Source organism: Seriola lalandi, unplaced genomic scaffold (assembly GCF_002814215.2).
Source record: "Seriola lalandi dorsalis isolate HSWRI2012SDOR001 ecotype SW California unplaced genomic scaffold, Sedor1 jcf7180002054484, whole genome shotgun sequence".
NCBI lineage: Eukaryota > Metazoa > Chordata > Actinopteri > Carangiformes > Carangidae > Seriola > Seriola lalandi.
The window spans coordinates 199548-224956 of NW_019525037.1; the positions used below are offsets into that span (position 1 = coordinate 199548).

General features: G+C 38.8%; 1 protein-coding gene across 6 annotated transcripts in view; it reads right to left on the reverse strand.

Annotated features, from left to right (window-relative positions):
- tcf4 (transcription factor 4) overlaps nt 1-25409 on the reverse strand; it is a 231647-nt gene that overhangs the window by 123426 nt on the left and 82812 nt on the right. For all 6 annotated transcript variants that reach the window (XM_087175703.1, XM_087175702.1, XM_087175704.1 and 3 more), the window contains one exon: nt 4766-4824. In XM_087175703.1, the coding sequence (XP_087031829.1) occupies nt 4766-4824 (59 nt within the window). The remainder of the gene's footprint in view (nt 1-4765; nt 4825-25409) is intronic.

The following is a 25409-nucleotide window of genomic DNA, read 5'->3' on the forward strand; positions in this document are numbered from 1 at the left end:
ATAGATGGATGGATGGATGGATGGATGGATGGATGGATGGATCAGAAAGTGATCAAGTCAACAAATGGACTGCCAAATGAACAAATGAATACAGTAAATGCATGAATAGTGAATGAATGAGTGTTCAGATGGATAGATGTGTGAGTGATTCGTACAAGAAACTGACAACAACAAATGTGTGAATGAATGAGGGTTCAGATGGTAGGCTGAACTTTGTAAATAGATAAATTAACAAACCAACTGAAATGGATGAAAAATGGAATGAATAAATGAATGGATGTACTGATGGAGAAAAACCACCTAATGAATAAATGAATGAATGAATGAATGAATTAGTGATCAAATAGGCCAATGGATACATTGTTGAACACAGTAAATGAATAAATGAACAAATTATATAATATGTGTGAGTGAGTGAGTGAAGGAATGAACACATGAATCAATGATTGAATAAATAAATGAATGAATTAATGTTTGATAGAATGAATGAGCGATGAGAGGAACCAATGGATGACTGAGCACTTTAAATTGATATTAACAAACAGTATACATATATAAGTAAATGAATGAATGAATGATCATGTGGGCCACTAAATTGGTGGTTTACACATCAAACGATCAAATTATCCAATATCTAGTGAAAGAATATAGGAGTGAATGAAATGGGTGAATGGATGAGTAATCAGGTGGGCCAGTGGGAAAACAGTTGAACAGTGTGAATAGATAAATTATCTCGCAAATGAATGTATGAGTGAATGAATAATGGATGATAAGGGCCATGGAATGGATTGATGAACTAATGGTCAGATTGACCAATGGATGAACGAACGGATAATAAATTGACAGATTGCCTACTGAATGAATGAATGAATGAATGCATGAATGAATGAATGAGCAGTCAAATAAATAGATTTCAAATGAATACGCAGATAAATGAACACAAAATACATGAAAGCTAGTGTAAGAAAAAAATGCCTGACTTGGTGCATTAACAAATTAATGAATTAAAGGATAAATAAATGAAAGAATGCACCAAACTAATTTTTTAATTCAGAAATAAATGAACAAATTGGTAACTGAACAGCTTACTTTTTAAAAAAGTTATTGCAACAAAAGTACGGACTAAATGAATCAACAGGTAAAGTTGTGAATGAGTGAATACGACAAATGAAGAGGTGAATTTATAGAGGCTCACAAGGACAGTTCAAAACATACTCAAGCTCAACCAGCAGCTATATTTAATTCCACCAGTGGAAAGATGTCAGTGTGAAAACTGTTCCAGTACAACTGACACATTTGGCATGAGGCAGATATGACCAGTATGTTCTTTCTCTTTGTGTGTGTGTGTGTGTGTGTGTGTGTGTGTGTGTGTGTGTGTGTGTGTGTGTGTGTGTGTGTATGTGTGTTTGTTCACAAGGTTGTCAGGGCCAAATCATGTCCTCATGACAGAAAGGGAGATCAAAACCAAAAGGGACGAAGGTCTTTTTACTCCTAAAGTCCAAAAACTACCAGAAGTCCTTCAGGTGCCACAAAGGGATTTTTGCTTCCCTTTATTTTCTTTTTACTCTGCTTCATTCTCTTCATTCACAAGGCATTCTCAATCATTTTGTTTGGTTTGATTGCCCTTGTTGTCAACCACCGTTAGACAGAACCTCTTTAACCAATAATGCCGGTGTTCAACTTCAAAACATGAAGTGTTTTGTTAAAACAAGGAACTTCCTATTTCTGAGGTGTGAAATTAAAATTCAAAGAGGTTCGGTTAGACAAGATTTGCTCAAGCAAAGGTCTGGGATGTTGGTGGGGGGTGGGGCTTCTCTATATAATAATACAATAATAAACTATATGTTCTTTTATAATGGATAACTTTTGATTTATAATTTACAAAATGAAATAAAAAAGTGTAGCTCTGTTTTTCCTTTATAGTTAACTCCAACAGTCTCAACCATTTTTACAATAAACAGTCTTAACACATCTTAACAATTGAACAGCTTCAACACCTCCTTTTCTCTTTCTTCCTCTCTTCTATCACCACTTTCCCCACTTATTTCTCCAACATCATCTCTCACCGTGTGTCTGTATCTCACCGACTGACTCTGATTGTGCCGTGACGCTAGAAAAGCTGCGCTGGTTAAAATAGATGTGCTCAATCAAAATGAAATAATTCTCAATAATTTAGGTTATAGGTTATAGTTATGCCTATTAGTGACCTCAGCTTTTGGGCTTATTTCCCCTCCTCAGAAGTGGTTTAGAAACTGCTACTCATGAGTACACATCAACATCTACCTATCTACCTATCTACCTATCTATGTATCTACCTATCTATCTATCTATCTATCTATGTATCTATCTATCTATCTATCTATGTATCTATCTATCTATCTATCTATCTATCTATCTATCTATCTATCTATCTATCTATCTATCTATCTATCTATCTATCTATCTATCTATCTATCATGAGGGAATGAGGCCTTCCTGTCACTGTGCTATGTTAGCATGTTTGACTGGGTGACTGATCCTTTGTGACATGTATCTGTGGATCTGCCACACACCACAGTCAAAGAGTTGAATGAGCTTTCTTGTCATTGAACGCCATAGCGACTGCATCATTATCAAGAGTTTCATGTTTGAGAGAGAGAATGCTCACAGGTTACACTACACGCTCATGGCTCCTTTCACAAATACTTCCCTGTGTGACGGTGGATGTATTATTCTCATTTATATTATATACAGTCAAAGTTCAGACGCGATGGAATAGATGGAATAGATGGGATGGGGTGCACTGTCTCCACTGCACCCCATGACTTTAGACAGCAGCACAGTGTGCAGACACAACTCTCTCATTCGACATGTTGAGTTCAAATCCTCATCAAAGAAATCATAAAAGTGATATCTCAATTTGGAATACATCTTTTTAGCAGCATTAACATGTGAGACCATGAAAGTATTATGATGTTTTGAAAAGTTCTGCCGCAACTATGAAAGGTGAAACTGCTGTACATCTGAATTACTGTACAATTAAATAATATAATCTACTGTAATTCCCCTCAGGGAATAACCAGCTTTCATCCAATCTGAAACTCAAACATCAGTGTAGCAGCTTCCATATATGCATTATGATCTGTAACATCTTTTAGCACAACTTTGGTTTTCACAAGCAAGGAAATGGATTTGTTTGATAAGCTTTAATTAATAGATGTTGGAGGCTAGAAAAAGAAAAATAAATCCTTAACATCAGACTCAATCAACAGGTCCGACAGCCTGCACTGGAACGGAACGTATGTGATTTCTATAATTTCAAAAACCGAAAAGGTGGTCATCAAATTACAGCGAGCACATCAAGCCTCTTGCCGTTAAATATTCCACCAGCAGAATCAAACGCCAACATCTGTATATGTTTTTAATCATCGCCGCGCATCTTCTCATGGATGCATATGGTCCGTGAGAACCGAGAGGGAAAGATTTCAGTGCGGATTTTAAACCCAGCTACAACCGACGTCCTCACAACACCTGCTGCCACCGCCGACGATAAATATTCCATTGAAAACAATTAATCCTTAAAGTTAGAATTAAAAATGATTTGCTTTATGAAGTTGGGAATATGTGATGAAGTTAGACATCTCTCTGGAAAACAAAAAAGCCAATCATAAAAAAACATATAACAGCTGTTGTTTATATTAGTCATGAGGATGATTGACACATAAGGAGCTGAGAGCGCGCTATAGTTTTTACTATGTGAACTTTAAACAAGTGATGATGCTGATGATAATAGTGCTGCTACCTGCATGATTTCGAGACAGCAGGGGAGTTGTGAAAAGAGGGTTAGTCTGGGGAGGGATTTGTAGCTAGAAAAATGATCATGTGAGAACTGAAACTTTATATTTTAATATACATACTGTATCAGATATGTTTGATGACTCAGCTTGAACTTGGGAGCATATACATACATTTATCCTGTAATGTGTCCGTTGTAGGAGCTAGCAGTGCAGCGTGAGGTAGCCTGTGTGTTTGGATTTCAGTTGGCAAAAACTATATTTACATTCCCAAAAGAGTGGGATTCTACTCTAATTTATTTATTCCTCTCATATCCTCTTCTTCTTGATCTAACAAAGCAAGGGATGGAGGTGTGGTTGGAGGCCAACAGTCATGCATAACTACAAAACTCACTTACTTGCAAGGTCACGCCCACTTTTCAATGATCCGATCAAATGTAAGGATTTTGTTTAAATCCCGACCCACATATTCTGTTTCACTAAAGATGCTCTAACTTCCCTTTCACTGTAACTTTAAGACCATTTGTGTCATCCTCAAAGACATTCAGTAATCTTGTGCTGCCAAGCTAACAAGCTACATGCTAATCCAGACAAAAGACATTTAGCCACATGCTAAATGCTGCTCTGATGAAAGCAGCGGTGACCTCGCTGCACTCTTGCTCTCTCCTTGATGCTTCAGATTGGTTTAAGAAAATTCAAACACACCAGGGACAGGATGTCAGCATTCTCACCGACTCCACTGTTCACAGTTGTTAATGTAAAGTCCAGTGTGAGGGATGAAGAGTCAGGAGCTTAAATCCTTCGTCTCAGGGACTGAACATCCTCTACCACTGACCTCAGATCAAACCCAGACACATTTCTCTCCTCTGTCTCCCTGCGTCTGTTTACTGCTTTCACACACACACAAAAGCACTAAAGCTGAGCGACACACCCACTCTGCTTTAAAAAAAAAAAAAAAACAAGATGAAGAAGAAATTTACAGTGAGACTGACCTGGTGGCAGTGTGGGTTGGACTCTCTGCCGTACGAGTATGAACTCCTCTCTGTTTTACCTGCAGGAGGAAGAAAAGAGAAGTTAACAGAGGGAATCACCTCAACAAAGACAAGTCCTCATCTTTACAGGAAATTCATCCACACACTTACTACTTAATCTGTGAAGCCAACGAAATTGCAAGCATTTATTTGTCCATCCATCCATCCATCCATCCATCCATCAATCATAATCATCAATTACTCACTCACTCACTAACTCTCTCACTCACTCACTCACTCACTCACTAACTCTCTCACTCACTCACTCACTATTTAAAATTAAGTTTAAACCTCTGTAAATGTTGATTGAACTTTATTCATTCATTCATTCATTCATTCATTCATTCACTCTTTGCAAATTGCCTTAAAATCTGGTCCCTTAATTCTGACCACTATAAAATAATTGTTTTTTTTTCAGATCAGTAAAATGTTAAAATTGATTTTGACTATTGATGAATCAAATGATTCCACTTCTCAGAAACATTCACCCCCGATAAAATAAAACAACAGGATGAATTTTGAAATATTTCCCTGATACACTAGAAGTATTTTTAATCTTTCATCCATTCATTCATAGACTCATTCATTCACAATTTGATTGGGAAACATTTTCAGTAAAAAAAATGCCACAGCCAGTTTTCCTGATCAGAGTCTCCACAGTGTGTGTGTGTGTGTGTGTGTGTGTGTGTGTGTGTGTGTGTATGTGTGTGTGTGTGTGTGTGTGTATGTGTGCGCGTGTGTGTGTGTCTGTGTGTTCTGTATGTTTCCTTCCTCACTGATCTCCCAGTGCAACAAAACTGACATCTGCTATCTATACATTTGCAGTGCATAGATCCATGTACAGGAAGAGAAAGTTCTTTGTGTTACAGCATCCAGCTTTGAAAACAGAAAGTGCACTTTCATTCTCCACTTTCCTTCAGTTGTGGATTTAGAAAACAAACTAAATGCGAGACAAGGTATTCAATTACAAACATGTAGAGAAGAAGCAAATCTCTAATGTGTCTCAGATCACTGTTGATGTTGTTATCTCTCTACAGTCAAACTGATAAGACACTGATTCAAATCCCAAACTTTCCAGAGGTGATGTAGAAGAGAAAATTCACCTCTGTCACATCTGTACTAGTATTCTGCATCAGCCCTGTGAAAGTTCACCACATGTGGTTTGGCTCTTTCCTTCCTCTCTCCTGCTGGACACTTGTTGGTCCATGGAGACTCTTCAATGTACTTGCAAAGGCAATCAGCACTGCTGAGAAACCACCTGGACGCTCCAAATGGAATATGTCCAGTTCTTGATCATGTGACTGTGCAGTCATCACAGTGGCCTCTGCAAAGTTATGAGCTGATGCAGAGAAAATTAAAACTCCCTGCTCAGATACTCTGGACACTGCATGCCAAGGACTTTTTTTTTTTTTTTTTTTTTTTTTTCGCTCTGTTGTGGGATTTTTTGATGGAACCTTAAAGTGCAGTGAATTTTGGTGTCACCAGTAAATCTAGCTCACTATTAGGGCTGCACAATTAATCAAAAATATAAACGCAATGTGGCCAAGTGAAATATCCAAATCGCAGAAGCTGCAGAAAGGCATACAAATCACATTCTCCAGACGTAAAGGTACAACACTCAACAGAAATCGCATCATCATCTTTTTTTTAATGTTTTCAGTGAAAATGAAATGACGATTTTACATGACGGAAATGCTGCACATTGTGCCGACATACTATATAGTAAAGAAAGGGTGATTCCAAACATACCCCAAGTATTTACCAATGCCTTACCAACTGCTTCGTAGCAAAGACCTAGCATCCATCATTCGAAGATCCTCATAATGTACCAGCAGAAAAACCCAAACACCAGAGCAACCACCTAACAACCACCTCAAATACCCTGGTAACCCTGCCAACCATGCTGTGCAATCACCTGGTGACACGGCGCAGAATCAGGTAATACTGCTAAAATCCTCAATCATTTTATATCTAGTTTTATATTGCCGTATTGATATATATGTGTAATATATTATATTTTTTAGATAATCATTAGAAAAACTTCATGGATAAAATAACAACACAGAAATGTTCGTTTTTTCTTCATCAGCTTTGATAGCTGACAAAGAAAAGACCAGTATCTGCTCACTGCTCTGAAACATTGCCCACAACAGTGAATGCACCCTGAGATATTACAGAGACAGCCTACCTCTCATTTTAACATATTTATTGTCATATCACCAAACCTGCTGCAATTGTGATGTATTTCATATTATTTCCTCCAAAACAGACAGTGTCCAGTTTTTCATCATGTGACTTATGTGGAGTTTGAGTTTGGAGCTGGTGAGCAGGAGGTTAAACTCTCTGCTCAGACCATCTAAACAGTGCATACCACAGATACTTCTGCAAGAAGAAAATAAGCTCCACTTATCGATGCCCTGACAACCATTTCACTATCAAAAACCTCACCAGCCAGTACACAGAATTTACTTTTGAAAATGTTGCTTTTTGTAGTTTTATTATCTATACTGTATTTCTTAGAGTTGATTTTTGTGAAAAAAAAAAGAAAAGAAAAAGAAAAAGAAAAGAAGATGCTCTGTTGTTTTCTGTTAGTGCAGCTTTTCTTTGCTTTAAATATAGTGTTGTATCATTTTCTTTCCTTTTTGGAGCTACAGTACATCTGATAACGCAGTTTATGGCCGTGAAAAAAAGAGCGCAGACATCTTCACCTTCCCAAACTGTCTTTATAGAACATCTTTGGTCAAACATGTTTAAACATGTGTTTGAGAGAAATCAGACATCAGAGCTCTTTAAACGCAGGCCAAGAATTGATCAGTGCATGACAAGAAGGTGAAGCCTCTTTGGCAGGTAACCGACCATCGTTTTAAAACACAAACCGAGCATGTCTGGCTGTGAGAGAAGGTGTCTGATGAATTTTGAAAATGCAGCGGCCGCTGCTGCGTACAAACAACAAAGCTAATTTCCTCTCCAGCTTCTGAACAGGCTTTCCTCTCCTCCGAGCTGCGGGACCGCTTCGATGCCTATTTTTACCACACAGACCCTCTTTTTGGATAAAACCTTAAATCTTCAGCCAGTCTAAATATCAAACCACGGTTAGTGTGTAATTACATTCTGCGGTCGGTGCAGCCGTACGAGATGAAATGGAGGGGTTTCATAGCGAGCGTATGTGGAGGAAAATGAAGCGTGTATGTGGTGAAGGGTTTGAATCAGGCGTGTATAGACCAGCACTGAATACATGCCAACATGGTAGTCGATGCAGAAGAGGTTGATAATTACAGGCGTACAGAATGGGAATGTGGTCGACTCTGTGTGTGTGTCGGAGTGTGTGTGTGCGTGTGTGTGTGTGTTTTTGTGTGTGACCGATACAGCGGCCTCGGCTTCAGCTACGACTGATGCCAGCTGGACCGGTTTGGCACATATACAAAGACTCCCACACACACACACACACACACACACACACACACACACACACACACTGGAAATGGCTGGCAGAGATGCACACACACACACATACGTGTAAATATGTACAATATACATACATATATATAGCCCCATACATACACACAGACACACACGTGCAAATGTACTTTTGCATGGTACTGAAATATATCCATACACAGAAACACATGCATTTAAAAAATACTAATTCAGGACCGCACACACACACACACACACACACACACACACACACACACACAATCACACAAAGATCCATTCAGATTTGACATTGCACACACCTCTGAAAATGATCACATCCTGCAACGAATTCAAAAATCCCTCACCCGCAGTTTCTTGTCTAAATTCTAAATATAGGCTAAATGTTGTATTTGACATGAATGCTTATATGATTCTGAAACCCACTACAATCAACTAGAATTTTATCTTTTTGAATTTGTGTCAAAAGGTTATAGTGTGCAGAAAAATGCACCAGTGTCTTATATGTAATTGAAGCTACAGTTTTTTAAAGACATTTATCCATTAAATAAATAAATAGATAAATTAATAATAATAATAATAATAATAATAATAATAATAATAAATATTTTTTTTATGGAAAACATTAAATCTAAGGTCTGATCAGTTATTACCTCATTCATTTATTCATTCTATTATTCAAAAGTCTATTATTTTGACCACACATTTAGTAATAAACTACATAACATGCATTTATAGAAAGAGGCACAGGACTGAAAAAGCACAAAAACAAAACAACAGGCCTGTGTCATTTTGGATCAAGCTTGTTCATCTGTTAGACCCCTCTCAAAAATAAAATTTAGGCCTACATGCAACCCCTCAATCCCAATAAATCAATCTATCAATCTATCAATCTATCTATCTATCTATCTATCAATCAATCTACACAAACAAACGGTGCTGCTGAATTGGTAATCAATTACAGCCCCTGAGTGACACACACGTTCTGAAGGCCTATATTAAAAAACATGAAATTAAAATAAAAAATGTTAATATAAACTATAGCTTAATATTAAAATATATATATATATATTTTGGATTCCTGTTGGCAGCCACAACAACAGCAGCAGCTGCTGAACGGTCATAGAAAAATTACAATAAAGAAAAAGAAAAAAAAAAAAAACAATTATATTATTAACTGTTATCTTTAAGTTCATACAATAGTGTCATTTTACATTCTGTTGATATTTTGCTATTTTATGTTTAAATGAAAAATTGGAAATATACTCCTCACGTTTATAAACCAGTTTCAGTTACCCAATTCTGCACAGCCAATGCTCACAATCTGAAGACCATTTGTAGTCAAAGTACTGGCGTGCGTTTTGATACGTAGGAAAAAATGGGAATGGGTATATCATTTTTTTGGATTTTCTTTTTATGTCTTTTAGATAATTGTTTATCAGCACTCGCAAATTATGAATGAAAGTGTGTGATATTTCACTATTTCCAACATTTTTTACACAATTTTAATTGTTGTGTGTTATTACATTTTGTTGCGATACATAGGACAAAAATATGCATATATGACTTCCAATATAGTGTCATATCAATATCTCCCCTTAGAACTGTCATTAAGTAAGCATACAGAGTTGTTATTGTATTTGATCATTGACAACTTAAATCTGAACCAAAACAAGCAACACAGTGAGATTTTAAATGCTCGTAATGTCCTTAGTAAATTATAGGTTTTTGTCAAAGTAAAAAACCTGAAAATAAACCATATGACTACATACTGTTTATTAAGTGATTTGATAGTTTTGTAAATACTGTAAATACTGCAGTGAATCAATTAAGACAACAATGACCCAGATACAGGAGCTACCTCTAATACTAAAAAATAAAAGAATGACCTGTACAACTGTACAACCCCAGTTCTTTACTTCTGTCCAAAAGCACTGACCTTTTCACCTACAGCATCTCTGCAGCCGAGCTCATGTATTACACACGCAAACAAAAATCCCTGGTATTTTAATTTGGCTGTTAAAGAGAGAGCAGCATTAAAGGAAAAAAAAAAAAAAAAAAAAAAAAACCAGGCAGGGCTGGAGCAAAGCAGGATGGGAAGGGTCAGCCACAAGATCACACACCCTGTCACAGTACACTGTGAATAGACGCACACGCACGCACACACGCACACACACACACACACACACACACACACACACACACACACATCTCATTTTCCTGCCTCAAACTGGAAAAGACATTTTGAACCACAGAAGCCATTACTTGATAACAAGAGGGGAGTTTATTAATAAATTAAAAAAAGTCACAGAGCAAAATATGTCCGAATAAAAACCATGAAATCCATTTTTAAGTGGATTATTTCTTTAAAAGGTCTTTAACCACTGATGGAAATTCATTTTCTTCTCAGTTATGCCCAGATAATTGAGTTTTCTGTTTTTCAGCAGATGAGGTACCTGCTGTGATCTGTTTTAGAAATGTAGAAAACAGGAAAACTTGCTAATATCAGGGGAGAAGGTAAAAAGTCTAAAATCTGACTATTTCATTACATAAAAATTTAAATGACAAAATATATTCAGCAGTTCAGCTCTAGTCTCTTCCGCAGTGTTCTCTGATGCTATCAGACTACTTTGGATTGATTCCCAGCAAAACCTCTTCCCGCCTCTTCTCTGTTTCCCTCTCATCCTCCCTACTCTCCAAAATAAAAGCACTACAAGAAACTTTTCTGGGTTCGTCAACCTCAGAAGACTCATTTACAAACAGCTTTTTATCTGATATCAGATTAATATGATCTGACAGTACTTCTAGGGCCTCATATCAAGGTTTTTAAACATCAGAGTGGGAACCTCCAAGAACATCTTGTTAGAGGGATATTTTAACCACAACGATGTGAGCAGGGTTCTGAGGGTTCTGAAACATCAGAACGTTCTTAAAAATCCTTACTGGAAAGGTTTCTCAAACCATGACAGCGCTTCCAGGAAACATCTCACATGTAGGAGTTCTTATAAAACTGCCTTCATGAAAAGTTCCCAAACACAACAATGCTTCAAAGAACACTGAACATAAAGTGGTTCTTCACCACTGAACAGCTCATTGAAAAACACTTTTGCATCTTTTCTCGAATGGCTGTTTCAAGAAACCTCAAACATATTATGTTCTTTAGTCTTTAAGGTTTTATTGAAGAACGTCCAACAAAAAAGGTTGTTCAGGTGTGTTTTTCATCCAACAGTTTCATAGAGGACTAGAAAAGAACCGTAGCCATCCTACAAAGAACCTAATCAACCTCAGGAGACTCTTTGACACACCTATTTTCAAAAAGGTTTGTTTGATTGGATGACACTTACAGGAAGTTGTACCAGGGTTCAGAAACCTCAAACATGTTAATGCATGCAATGTGGGAAACCTCAGCACATTCTTAGAAAACCTTACTTAAAAGGGTTCGCAAACCATGACAGAGCTTCACGGAACCTTTGACATTTGGATTTTCTTTGAAAATTGCTTTCATGAAGGCTTCTCAAACCACAACTGAAGAGAGGTTCTTCAACCCCAGGTTCATTAAAGCTCATAACAAGTATTTCCTGAACAACTTTCATGTTGCGTTAATGCTTGGCCATGTGTCCATCCAATCTCTGACTTTACAACTGTTGTTGTTGTTGTCTACCTTTGGCATGTCCTTGTGCAACCGATTCTAAAGACTTATGAATCTTGGAGTTCTTGTGTTCTGATTGAACACGAAGAAAATTCCAGGAAAAAAAGCTATTGCATTTAACTCGTTTGCAAACATGTGAGTTTGTGCAATAGGTGGCAAAAAATGCTAAAAGCTCAAAAATGCGCCCCTTGGTAACCAATGCTAAAATCTTGTCACTGTACAAATTTTTTGATCAGTGATAATAATGATCATCTAGTTCATTTTCAAATAAAAATACCAAAACATTTGCTCATTACAGCTTGTCAAACATTCATGATTTGATATTGTCATCAGCTGAAATGTTTGGGGATTTTGGACTGTTGGTGGAACAAAATGTAAGAAGTCACTTATGGCTCTAATAGCTTGTCGTGGATATTTGTCCTTATTTTTGATATGTCAATCAAAACACTGATACCAAAAATGACTGCTAATTGCTTTCTTACATGTAACCCCCATAAGCGTAATCGGATTGAATCACACAGAAGCATTGCTGCTGTCATCTCGTGCTGTCTGTGTCTAAATCTTCCCTTTTTATTTCTACTCTCAGCTGTCAGACAAAAGCAAAAAAAAAAAGAAAAAAACATCTAAATAATCTAAAAAACAAACACTGGATTGTCTCAAATCTCAAAGGGAGTCCTGAAAAGACAGTTTTCTAACCTCGACTCTATTTCCGCCAAACTCTACATTTCTCTGAGGAACCCCGCGGTGACATTTTTTCCCAGACGACGAACCTAAACAGGCTCAGTGGCTGTGAGAAGGACCCCCAAATGAACCGCCGCTTGTTAGAGTGTGCTGGCTGCAGAGGTACAAAAGGTGGAGGAGGGGAGGTCAGCCCACTCTGCTGTATAAAGCCCATAGAGAAGTCGGTGAGCCAGGAGGACCAAATCTCTGCTAATCCACAACGCCAAGAGACGGAGAGGAAACACAAATCAGCTCCATTACAAGCCGAGAGCTCACAGGAACCAGGACGCTCTGCTAGACTCTTATTACTACACTACGTATTAAGAGGCCTTAACTTCTCCTCTTATTAACCCAGTGCAAAAATTTTCATCCAAGAAAAAATCTTGATCAAACATTTTGCCTGTTTTAAAACAGATTTAAGGTGGCAGATTAGACAGGAAGTGACACGCTGACCTTGTGGAGATCGCATGATACTATAGATCAGATTTAAGTTCAGGTATGGAATACATTTTTTAATTTCAGTTTCAAACTAAAAACGTCTTAGGTTGACAAAAAAAGATTTACATTCCAGCGTGATCATTAACCATCAGCAGCCGGCTTTATATACTGTAGGCTACAGCTCAAAATGAATGTATTTGATTTATTAAAATGGGTGTAAATCCCCTTTAACATTCACCACCACTGCTAAACCACTAAAATGACCTTGTTCCTCAACAGCTAAAATCCCCAAACGAAAACCAGACGTCTGACATGTAAAAAAAAAAAAAAAAAAAAAAAAAAAAAAAAAAAAAAATCACGTACAGGTGCGTGTGATTTTCAGATTTCAGATATTATGTGACATGTAAGACATCACTTATGAAAACTGATGTTTAAGCGCATGGTTTTCTGACTTTTCACTTGTAATGTAATATATTGTTTTTGGTAATGGGGTTTTGTTTTTCACCGTAAACCTGAACCCTAATGTAATATGAAAATAAAAGTTATAGTAACATTAAGCATTACTCTAAAACAACAAAAGACGACACTCGTGCTTCTTGTGTGTTTTTCCTCCTGTGTTCGACCCTGAATGTGACCGACCGAGCCACAAACACAAAAACAGCTTCAGTTTTGGGAAACTAACAAGCTGCAGATATCCGCACTGTGTGTCTCTCTGTGTTTGGATGAAGACCAGAAACCTGAAGTCCTGTCTGTCTCATCAGTGTCTCTTCACTTCGCATGACGTCACACCACCGGTTTCCGAAAAGGTCAATGTTCATATTTGACCCAACAAGACTGACACAATCCACAACAGGATACAACACCAGAGAGCCAACACTCAGAACACATGATCCAAAACCAGTGGATGTGTGTGTGTGCGCGCGTGTGTGTGCGTGTGTACTCTGGTCGAAGACTGACACTCAGACCTTACGGTTTCCTTTTGTCACATGTTGCAACATCTGTGTTTTATTGTTGTTTCCCCCGATTTTCTTTCATACTTATTTTTTCCAGTTTCATCGCAGGATCATTGTTTTCATTTTGGATCTGGCCCTAGCTTTGTAAAACAAATCACTTATCGAATCGTCCGTTCATGGTCGCTCTGGCTCACTCGCCGATGTCTGACATTACAGGCATCCGCAAACACTGGTGACATAATACAAACTCTGCGAACTCGATGACACGTCGACGTTCTAAAGTGTGAACAAAGGGGGGAGCGACAAGTCTCTTCCCTCTTGCCGTCCGTCATGTTAAAGTAAGAACTTGTGTTTTTTTTTTTTTTTTTTATAACTTGATCTGTCGCTCCTGAGATTCTGTCACCTGCAGAGCGCAACAACCATAAGCAGACTTGGACCATCTCTAGGTGCACTCCAGTTATTGAGAAATATATTTTCATGCAGTTGGACTCATTTTAATTTGCAAGAGATGGTCAGTCAGAATCTGCAGCAGACACCTGATCTTAGTCCTAAAGGTCGACATCCACAAACCACGGGATCCTTCTCCTCCTACGATGAAACCTGACTGGTAAACACTTGTCGTGTCTTGTGCAAACCACACCTCCTGACGAGTGTCATCGTGGATGGTGAGATGGAGGCACTGACACAGACCAGGGTTCACCTCCTGTGTCCCATGTGTGGTTAGATTTTGGCTGCTAACAAACTTCATTTAAATGCGGGAAAGATGGTTAAATATTTAAAAAAAGTAAACAAAGAGGAAGGAGCTTCCTTCCTTCCACTGACACCAAATAAAACAGTAATATCTTCTGTAATACAAGGCAATGCTGTGGTTTTCTTCTTCATTAATTAGTTCTTCCATGTTAATGTTAATCTTAATTAGTTTAATAAAGTTCCATTAACTGCAACACAACAACAAAGTGATTACATCAGCAACTGCGACCTCAACACACAGAGCCACAGTTCATTAGCTGCTCACATCAGTTATCGATAGAGAAGAAGAGAAGAGAAGAGAAGAGAAGAGAAGAGAAGAGAAGAGAAGAGAAGAGAAGAGAAGAGAAGAGAAGGAGAGGAAGCGAGGACGCAAGACAGGAGTGAAGTGAATAACAGAGGAAACAGAGGAGAGGAGTGAAGACAAGAAAGAAGTGATAATAGAGACGGTCGAGAAAAGGAGAAGAAAGGAAGAGGACAAGAGACAAATACAAGAGACAAGAGGACGAGGATGAGAGGAAGACTAAAGCTGGGCAGAGAGGAGGACAGAAAAAAAGAAAGAAGAAGAAGAAGAAGAGAGGATTGTGTTTGATGGTTTAAATGTTTCGAGCTTTAATTTAAACTTTGGTGCAGAATAGTTTGATTTAATTTAAGAGAACAAGAAAAAGACAAAGCATGACCATCTCTGTCTCCATGTCAACATGAACACACAGGAGGTCGGTGGGTGTTAATGTGTTTGTCTACTTCCTGATTCTGACAGGCCATTAAAGAAACTGAGATGACTAACGACAGCAAAAAAGATTAACTAAATAAAACCGCTTTTCATGTTACAGACAGATTTCATCCAGACATTTTCAAATATTATTTATTTGTTTATTTGATGTTTCATTTTAATTCAGAGTCACAGAGAGAAAATGTTTGTTGTATGAGTCAGTGTCAGAGTCGCCATCGTTTCTTTTTTATAATTTCATTTGTTTGGCATCTGTTATTTCTTCATTCTTTTCTCTCGTTTTTTGTCTGTTGGTTATATTAAGTATTACAAGATGTAGTCGCCTCAGTGGAGGATGGATTTTGTCCGTCACTTTGACGTCTATTACATTTTGTCAGTTTTTTATTAAGTTCCTTTTTTTTCTTTTTTTTTTTTTTTACTTTTATTTATTTTCTATTTAGTTTAGATTTACCAAGAGGAAGAAGTAAAGGTATAGAGTTGCTCTGAGAATTAATATTAAAGTCCATTTATCCTGACAGTTGGAATTGTGTTCATTTATCAGTTTTCTCAGTGCGTTACAGTCCATATGTTTTTATTCAATCACAAGGAAAAAAAAAAAAGCGCAGAGTTGTTGACGTTGCCTGAACCCAGTTTGTCTTCTTTCATTTCTCTTTCACTTCTTTATTTGGTATTTCTGATATTAGAATAAATAAAACACAAGATGAAGGTGTTCAAAGTCAAGGAGACTCTTTCTTTTGATCAGTCTTGTCCATCACTTTGTCAATCACAACTGAATTTTGCATTGTTGTTGTTTTTATTTATATAGACTCATCAAACACAAAGAGAATGGTGGAGCTATTCTCAATGACGGCATCAGTCTTTTCCTTTTGACTGAGTTTGTCCATCACGTTTGACACCTATCACTTCCTGGTTTTCCTTCAGGAGGAAGGAAAAAAAACAAAAAAAAAAACAAGGAGATGGAGTTGTTCAAGAACTCGCTGTCGACGTCTAGACTCTTTCTTTCAGCGGCTGAGAGACACGTCGAGTCTTTGTGCGTGTGAAAGGAAACACTCAGAAGACGTGATCTCCTCTGACATCCATATAATGAGTCCATTTTAATAAACTATGTGACTAATAGTGCGATTTGACGAGGATGGCGAGATGATGAGAGGGAAGAAAGGGAAGAGAGAAGAGAAAGATCGGTGGGGAGGGGGGAGGAAGATGGATAGAAGAAGGGTTAAACTCCCTCTTCCTGCATGCTGTGTGTGCGTGCGTGCGTGTGTGTGTTTGTGTGTGTGTGTATGACAGGGGGGAGGATTGGACTGTGCAGACATGAATCATTCTGAGTGATTCAAGCGTTTCCATGACACCGCCGGGCACCGGTCCAGAAGTTTCTACAAAGTCTGAAAGGTACCAACACACACGCACACACACACACACACGCACACACAGGCACACACAGACACACACACGCACACACAGACACACACACGTACACTCTCTCTAACAGACACTCTGAAATGATCCTGCCAGCTCTGAATTTGAAATAATCTATATATTTATTCATGCCGTTGTCTTCACATGTAAAGCGTAACATTTTTTGGGATCAACATTAATTTAACAGACGATGGTCGATGAGTAACCGCCCCCCCCCATCCCCCCTCCCCTCCCTTCTTCAATCCCAGCAGGCATTTATTTCTTGGCACCCGAGCGAGTGAATACATCTAACAACAGATGAACATATACGAGCGACGGGGACGACTCCAGAGATGCAGCATCCAGCTCACATCTGTCGGCTGCTACCTTCAGCCCATCGCGCTGACTGGACCAGGACTCTCATTTTCTGAAGTTAGATTGTGTACATTACAAATTGTTTGTTGTTTCATTTTTGTACATAAAACTCTCTTTAATTCTAATTCTCTTAAAGATTTTCTTCGTTAAACATCTCAATGACAATGAAGAATCAACGCTTATGAATAAGTTATAATAGTGACAATAAATTGGAACGACATAGAGATACACAGACAGTGCATCTCGTTATCTAATCTAATAAGATTAGTAATAGTAGTAATAGTAACAAATCCGATCTTATTTTGGTAGTATTCTCTTATTTTCTGCAATAGAAAATGTAAAGGTTTTAGTATTCACTGTTACCTGGTGTTTATCTTCAAAAATCTAGTTGTTAAAATGTTATTTTTTTAAAGGAGCATTAAAGTTACCTGACCTCATCTGCACAGCTTTAACCTTTTGACTTGAAGTGCTGTGAACTTGCTTTTACTCAAAGTGGCTGAGAATGAAGCATCTAGTTCATGAATCTTGAGGCACATAAACAACGTTTAATATAGTAAAACCACATCCTGTCCTGTAACTGCAGTGCATTCTGGTCCAACGAGGCAGCTGCAGTGTACTATATAGTGGCGTAGTCTCTGTTCCCAGCAAAAGTAGTAGAAATTGTAGCTGAAATAGTCTCAAAAGCAGATTATGATGTAAAGAAATGACTGTCACACCTGTAGAAACGTAGGTAAAGACCCCAGCAGGCAGAAATACGTGGGGCTCTTATTGACTGACTTCAGGCAGATGTAAAATTTTAGTTGGAAATGAAATGCGGGTTCATATCAAACAATGCAGGCTAACTGCTAACTGACAGAGTTACATTTAGCAGATGTTGTGTTTTGGTCGCCATAGCTACTCTATGTCAAAATGGTGCTGGTTTGAGACACATGGAAGATGTTGGATTTTGGTCACTTAACAACGCAACTTAAAACCAACAAATGATCAGCTTCTGGTGTGGTCAGTATTGTACGTCACATTGATGTTGACATCAGACATTCCCGAATTTTGGTCACAAACTACATTTGACCAAATGTCAACATTTAACGCGGCCAGCGGCGGACTGAATCATTAACGACATAATGAATATTGACATTATTTCCAGTAATGCAGTGTTTTTGAGTCAGGCACTACACAATGTTTTGTGCAGACGGTTTCTAGAGTGCAGATGGGTATGAAGTTAGAAAAAGTGTTGAATCAACTGAAGAAAATGTTTGTTATGAAAGTTGTATATTGTAGACAGTTGTTGATTTTTGTGAACAATACACGCACTGTGTCCAGCCCACACTGGCTTTTAAGGGAACAAATACAAGTTTCACTGGTGAAACAACATTTGTCACAAAAGAAACTGAATTACAACACAAACTCTAAAAGCTGAACAAAATAGTTTGTTCTTCCAGAATCCAAAAAAACAACACCTGCCAGAAAAAAACGAAACGAAACAACAACAACAAAAAACAACACACACACTCAGGTGTTATAAACTCATCCAGCCACAGAAAAACCTGCAGAAACATGTTTCATATTTATTTCATGAACAATAAAACATCACATCTGAGTTTGTTTTCAACCTCGCGTAAAAGTTTCCCTTACTGTTTCTACATCCAATGGTGCTAACGCTACTGTAGCTACACATACTCATCATGTCTCAGTTCCAGATTTCATTTTGATGCTGAGCAGATTTTGAGTCTGGGGTGTGTTACTGGAAAAGTGACAAAACGAAGCAGCTCAAGGCTCAATACGTTAGTATGCAGAGAAGGCTCTCTCCAAAAATTACCTCCATGTCCACTCGTTCAGTACTACACAGCAAACACTCAGTAAGTTTACTCTGCACTGAGAAGTACGTCGAGAGTTCTGGCACTTTACCTCAAAGGGATCTACAACCTGTAAAGCAATAAATACCTGCTATCTACAGGCATTCTGTCACTGATAACTGGTTCAGAAATGATACTATAACATCTATTGTACTATAGTACACACTGCGTACTATTAAGTTGTTTTCAGTTTGGTGGCCATGAGTCTCCAGAGAATCTAAAAGGAAGACTTGAAAGAGGATTCATGTAATGTGTGTGATGACAAAAAAAGTAAAGTATATGTTTCTAGAAAAACCTGTCATTTTCCTGCATGTTCAGACAACACAGTTTATGTGGTTGTGTAGCTGCAAACGGATTAAAATTCAGCAGCAGCCATGACACTTGTTCCCTGTTCATGTGAATGAGACCCAAAGAACAGTCCCCCCCTCCCTCATTACCAAACAGCCTTCATTATCCAACACCCCCCATTCCCATCACACACACACTCACACACACACACACACACACACTCATTCACCCCTCCTCCACCCTGGAATCAATAGACAAACAACACAAACAACAATGAGGCGACAAACAGGGCGACCACCAAACCCTCCAAACAGCAGGACTTCAACAGGAGAACTATATTTCAAATTAATATTCTAAAACAGCGTGGTGCATTTGTGGTACTGCAAAAAAAAACAAAAAAAAAAACAACAACAACAACAACAACAACAACAACAAAAAAATCTTGTTCAGGGTGTCTTTGATCTGTAAAGACGAAAATGAATTGGATTTCTATTTGACTTCAATTTTTAAATTTTCTTTCACGAAGCTTCGGTTTCGTCTAGAAAAATGTCGCCGATTTGCAGCACAGAGTGTGTATGTGGCGTGAGTGTGTCGCTGTGCGTTTTTTCTATACGTGTGTGTGTGTGTGTGTGTGTGTGCGTGTGAGTGTGTTGGTCTCAGACAAAACAGGGCTGCTGAAATGCGGCAGGCACTGCAGATTTTTGTTGGCTGGCTGACAGCGCCGAGCCGGTGCCAAGCCCCGACGGCGGAAACGACTAAAAGACGCATAAGGCTGGCATTAGAGCCCCAAATCTTCTCTCCCCCTCCATCCCTCCTTCTCTTTTCTCCTTCTCTTTTCTCGCTCCGTGGCACGACGTTTACTTTGGTCGGGGTCTGACTCGATTTGGCAACATTCACATCCATCCATGAATTTATCAATCCGTCTTTATTTCGCTGTGATCTGATGGGGGGGGTGGGGGTGGGGGGGGAGCAGTAAACATGGCACCTGAAACACCGCAGGAGGTTTAGGTAGACTGCCGTGTTGACGTGGTTTTCCTTTTTTTTTTTTTTTCTTTTTTTTGGGCATCACCTTGTTTCGTGCTCCAGTTTAACCCCCCGTCCTCCTTTCATAAGTGTCGCTGAATGAAAATTTTGGAGGATTTGATTCTTTCCAGGGTTTATATTTTCTTCCCCACCATATCTGCTGCTTTGTCTTAAGGATTTCGGGCAGCACTTCCACAAATACCTCGGACACAATAGCATCTGGAGTTACATCCATGAGGCACTGAGCCCATGTTCCTCGTAAAACCTAAAACAAATGAAGAAAACAACATACTCCAATTATGCTCCCAAGACAATAAAACACAGCAAAAAGAAAAAAAAAATCTCCTGTAAAACATTCAGGATTACCTAAAACTACAAGCCTGATTCTCTGTTTGGAGTCCATTATTGATGGAACAATATTTAGCTGCAGAGAAAACAAAGGCTGGATGCTCCAGTCGTAGCTGTAAATTGTGTTTGGGTATTGTTGGGCAGACAGATGACAACTGCTAATGTTGAATTAAAAAGGTTCTTAGAGGTGGATTTAACACGTTTCCTCTTGTCTTCGGGGTTGAGATGGAAGGTGAACGACGCGGGGAGACAAAGAGAGAGTTAGAACGAGAGAAAAGGTGTGAAATTCTGAATTAGCAGCACAATATGGAAGTATTAAAGTGCAGCACAATGAGCAGTGAGAGCAGAGTGTTGTTCACTGACACTAACTGACTAAATAAAGACAACGTTCAGGCTCACAAGGTTTTTATGTGTAAAACCGGAGCAGGCTGGGAAATAAGTGAATGTTTAACACCTACATGGCTCATTTTTATGTTGTAAAAATAGATTTACATGCTTCCTGATGATTGTTTTCCCTTCAAACAATCTTACTCTCAAACCAACCCCTTAAGTATTATAAAATATCATCTATAGTCATGTGAAGATCTTTTTGTCTTTTTTTTTTTTTTGCACTCACTTTATTCACTTAGCGGAGTTCCCACATGTCACATGCCATATTGTTATTTTCGGTTTTTAGATACTGGAGAGTATTAGTGTTTCAGGATATAAAAAATCATGTTGACATTCTGATCAATAGTAATTTCAAAGAGTTTATCAACACTGCATATTAATGGATTAATGGAATTTTCATTCATATTTTTAATCATTTTTCTTAATTCTATTTGGGATAATTATGTTCTAAGTTCCTGTGAGAGAAGCGAGAAGATGAAGGAAGTATCATGTTGCCATGGAGCCGGTGAGATAGCTGTATCAGCTATACCTTTAGCCTGTATTTGCTCACATTTTGTCAGCATGAAAAGTCAGGCTTTAGCAATTAGCAGTTCCTTAGCAGTTTGTAAGCTGACCATAGATATACAGTCAATTACTGGATAACTTTTGACACTGAAGTCTAATCAAGCCAAAAGAGCTAAAAGAAGAACTCTATAAGAGCTAACAGAGCTAACATGGCTAATGGAGCTAAGGAAGCTAATGCAGCTACCATATTATAAAGAGAAGGCCTAGACCTGCTCTATTTGGAGAGAGATAACTTATGTTGTGGATTGGCGCTATACAAATAAAAATTGACTTGACTTGACTTGACTACCAGCTGTACAAGAGCCAACACAGTGAACAGAACTAACCGGGCTAAGGATAATGGAGCTACCAGTTGTACGAGAGCTAACAGAGCTAATAGATACGGATCTAAGATGCAGTTGCACTTTATGCTATTTTTCATGGGGTTTTTTGTGACAGCTTTAAGGTGGTAGATAGAAGCTTTACATATCCATGATGAAATGACTAATTTCAACTCCAAGAGCCCTGAGGAGACCCTCTTGATTTTGTTCAGTGATTCTGATTTAAGGTCTGAGTAGAAACTGTGTGTGTTTTTCCTGCCTCGTTCAACCTCTCTGTCTCTCTCTCTCTCTCTCTCTCTGGGAGGGGAGAAGGAGGGGGAGGGGGCGACCCCAGAGAGATGGATGATGGGTCAGGTGCTGTCAGACTGGAGGGGTCAAGGGTCAAAGGATCCTGGGGTTCAGCATCACACTATGATTTTCTCCTGTCACTGTCATGGCTGTCTGTCTGATCATTTCTGTTCATCTCTTCTTCCTCCTTCATTCTCCTCTCACTCTATATATTCTCTACAATTATAGATTTATTTATTATGATATTTATTTATATCTGTCTTCTGAATTGTACTTGAAAGCTTCCTACATTATGTCCACATTGTTTCTATTTTCCATTACTGCATGACTGCATTTACAGTGCAGTGACACAGTACAGATAAGCACCCATGGGTGCCCTGCAGCAATACAAACTTACTTCAACTGTAAAGTTTTTCTGCTGATATATTGATTCTTTTAAAAACCTGAAAACAAAATGTAAATCTTGTGAAACTAATATTTGTTTTCTGTCGACGCGTGGGCAGCCACGATCATCAGGGGTCCGTTTCAGCAAGACAGACTTTAACTGTGTCTCAGATATAACAAACAGTCAGACTTCAGATGGACGTCTAAATTCATCCACTGCACAAAACAGTTTAGTCCTTGACTATCTTAAGCCAGACTGTGGTACAATAAACTCTGGGTAAATAAAGACTTTTTTCAAAATAAACAAAATGGCCGACCGAGGAACCACATCAAACCGCTGAGCTCAGTTTACCCAGGCAGAAAAGGTTTGTCTACTTGAAGAATTCAACTGTTACAAGGACATTTTACTTTGGAAATTCAGCGAAGACTGTCACAATAAAAAAGACGATCAATTGTTATCATGGTAACATTGGTCTTTAACCTGAGTTAGTCTGGCATTAAGGTGTCTAATGTTTCTAGCTTGAGATTAGTCATTAGTCTTAGTAACATTAGACTGATCTATAAGCACAATTAAGACTGGACCAACACTACAGAACAATCTGAAACAACCGGCCCCTGACGTCAGGTTGGGAAACAGAACTGACCTCCTGTGTTGGGACCGTTGTGCTTGGTTCCTAATATACAAGAACCATGCAGTCCTGGACCTCGATTGTACTGGTAGTCTCCCTTTGTATTGTTAGGTCTCTGTTAAAAATGTCTGTATGCATGTCTGGTTTGGGGAGGTCCTGTTTAGGATCTTCACCTCCTGAGTACAAACTAAAGCATTTTTCCCTCACTTTCCGCCACGTTCTGTCCTCCTCCCTCATTTTCTCTCTCCCGCCATCAGTGACAGACCTATTCCTCCTCTTCCCCCACCCTAACTCCCAACATAATACCTGTATTTAGACAAATGTGATGGCGTTTGAACACCTGGACGGCTTTAATATGAGAGGGTAACCTGTAGCTGCAGATCTGGGAGCCGCTTCACGTCGCTGATATGCTCTGTGTGATTTCAGCGCGACCACCTGGCTGCAGAATAATGACATATCTGCTCCCACACACTGTTCAGGAGCTGGTGATCAGAGCGGCTTCATCGCAGCAGGGCAGACCCCACCTGACATCGCACGGTGAGGGAGGAGAGAGGAGGGCGGAAATAGACGGACAGCCGGAGAAAAAGGACGGGGACAGAGAGAGGAGGAGAGGCCAGCCATCTGAGCGCCTACGTAGGAACTCAGAGATTGCTGTCACCTGCTCTCTTGAACAAACTGCGCCCAAACAAAAATTAAAAAAGTTAATACCCACACCAGCTATAATAACAATAGAGATCTATTAGGCTTTATTACAATTCACTCCCCGCGAGTCGGAAATTAAAATCGGAAGCAAGCGGCTCTTATTAGCTCAGAGGCTCAAAAAGAACATGTCATCATTTCATTAGCACCTGCAGAGGGGAAACGGAACAAAAAGGATAAGAATAATAAAATCTACACTTGGCTTAGACCTTAATTTACCTTTTCTAAATAGCCATAGGCTGTTTGAGTATGGAACATTGCATAAGATCCCCAAAAGAGCAATTAAAACTTATATATTATATCATTTGACAGGAAATTAATAATCAGGGATTTTAACACACCTCTCTGCATTTCTTCATATGTGTAAGAGGAATTATGTTGGAGAAAATGTGGACAAATAAGGGATCACACACATATCCTTTGGGACTGCCTAATAATTTAAGGGTTCTGGAAAAATGTTGAGTGAGAAGAAATTGAAAGCATTTTAAAAGTTGATGTCCTCCTTGATCCACTGTTATTCTTATTAGGAGCTGAACCTAAAGGGATGTATGACGCAGACCATAATGCGGATACTTCTACTGATGACCAAGAAAATGGTGAAATGGAAAGATACAAAACTACCAACCACAACTCAGCGGGAGCAGAGACTGAAGCAGGTCCGGATAACGGAACGAACGACTGCTTTAACACAAACATTGTTATATTCCTCTACAACGGACACCGTTATGCTGCAAATGCCTCCCTTTGAGAAACGTGTGTCTCTATTTATTTTAATTATTATTTTTTACCTCTATTCAATTTGTGTGTTTTGTGTGTTCTTTTTAGTATATGTGGCCCTGTGTCATGCACTGTATTGTCTATTGTTCTGTAAAATAATGTAAAAAATAAATAAATAAAAAGTTCAAAGAAAATAAAGAGAAAAAAAAGCATTAAATTTCTGACTTACAACAACACACTTTACACCATCTGGCCCTGCCACATGAAGATGACCTCCACTTCTTAATCCTGTCTGCAAAGCTCTGATTGGTTGACTGTTTGCTCTGCCAGGGACACGCTGTCAATGAGCACAACAACAGAGCTATTTGAACTGTTTTTTATTAACAAGATCTAAGGTTGACTAGTTCACCAAAACCAGAGCATCCTTTCATTTCTTCTCTCTTCCTTCAGTGGGACCTGAGCCACCTGACTGACTCCACCTACCGAGGCGGGAGCGGGATTTGAACCGGTCACCTCGGCAGCTCTGGGGCAGTTTAACACTAACAGCGTGGTTTTTCAGTTCTTTGTCAGCTCTGTTCCCATTCAGTGTGTGCCAGCAGAGATTCTGCCTGCTGCTTTCACATGGCACTGCCCAGGAAGCGTGGGAAAAAAAATGGGAAA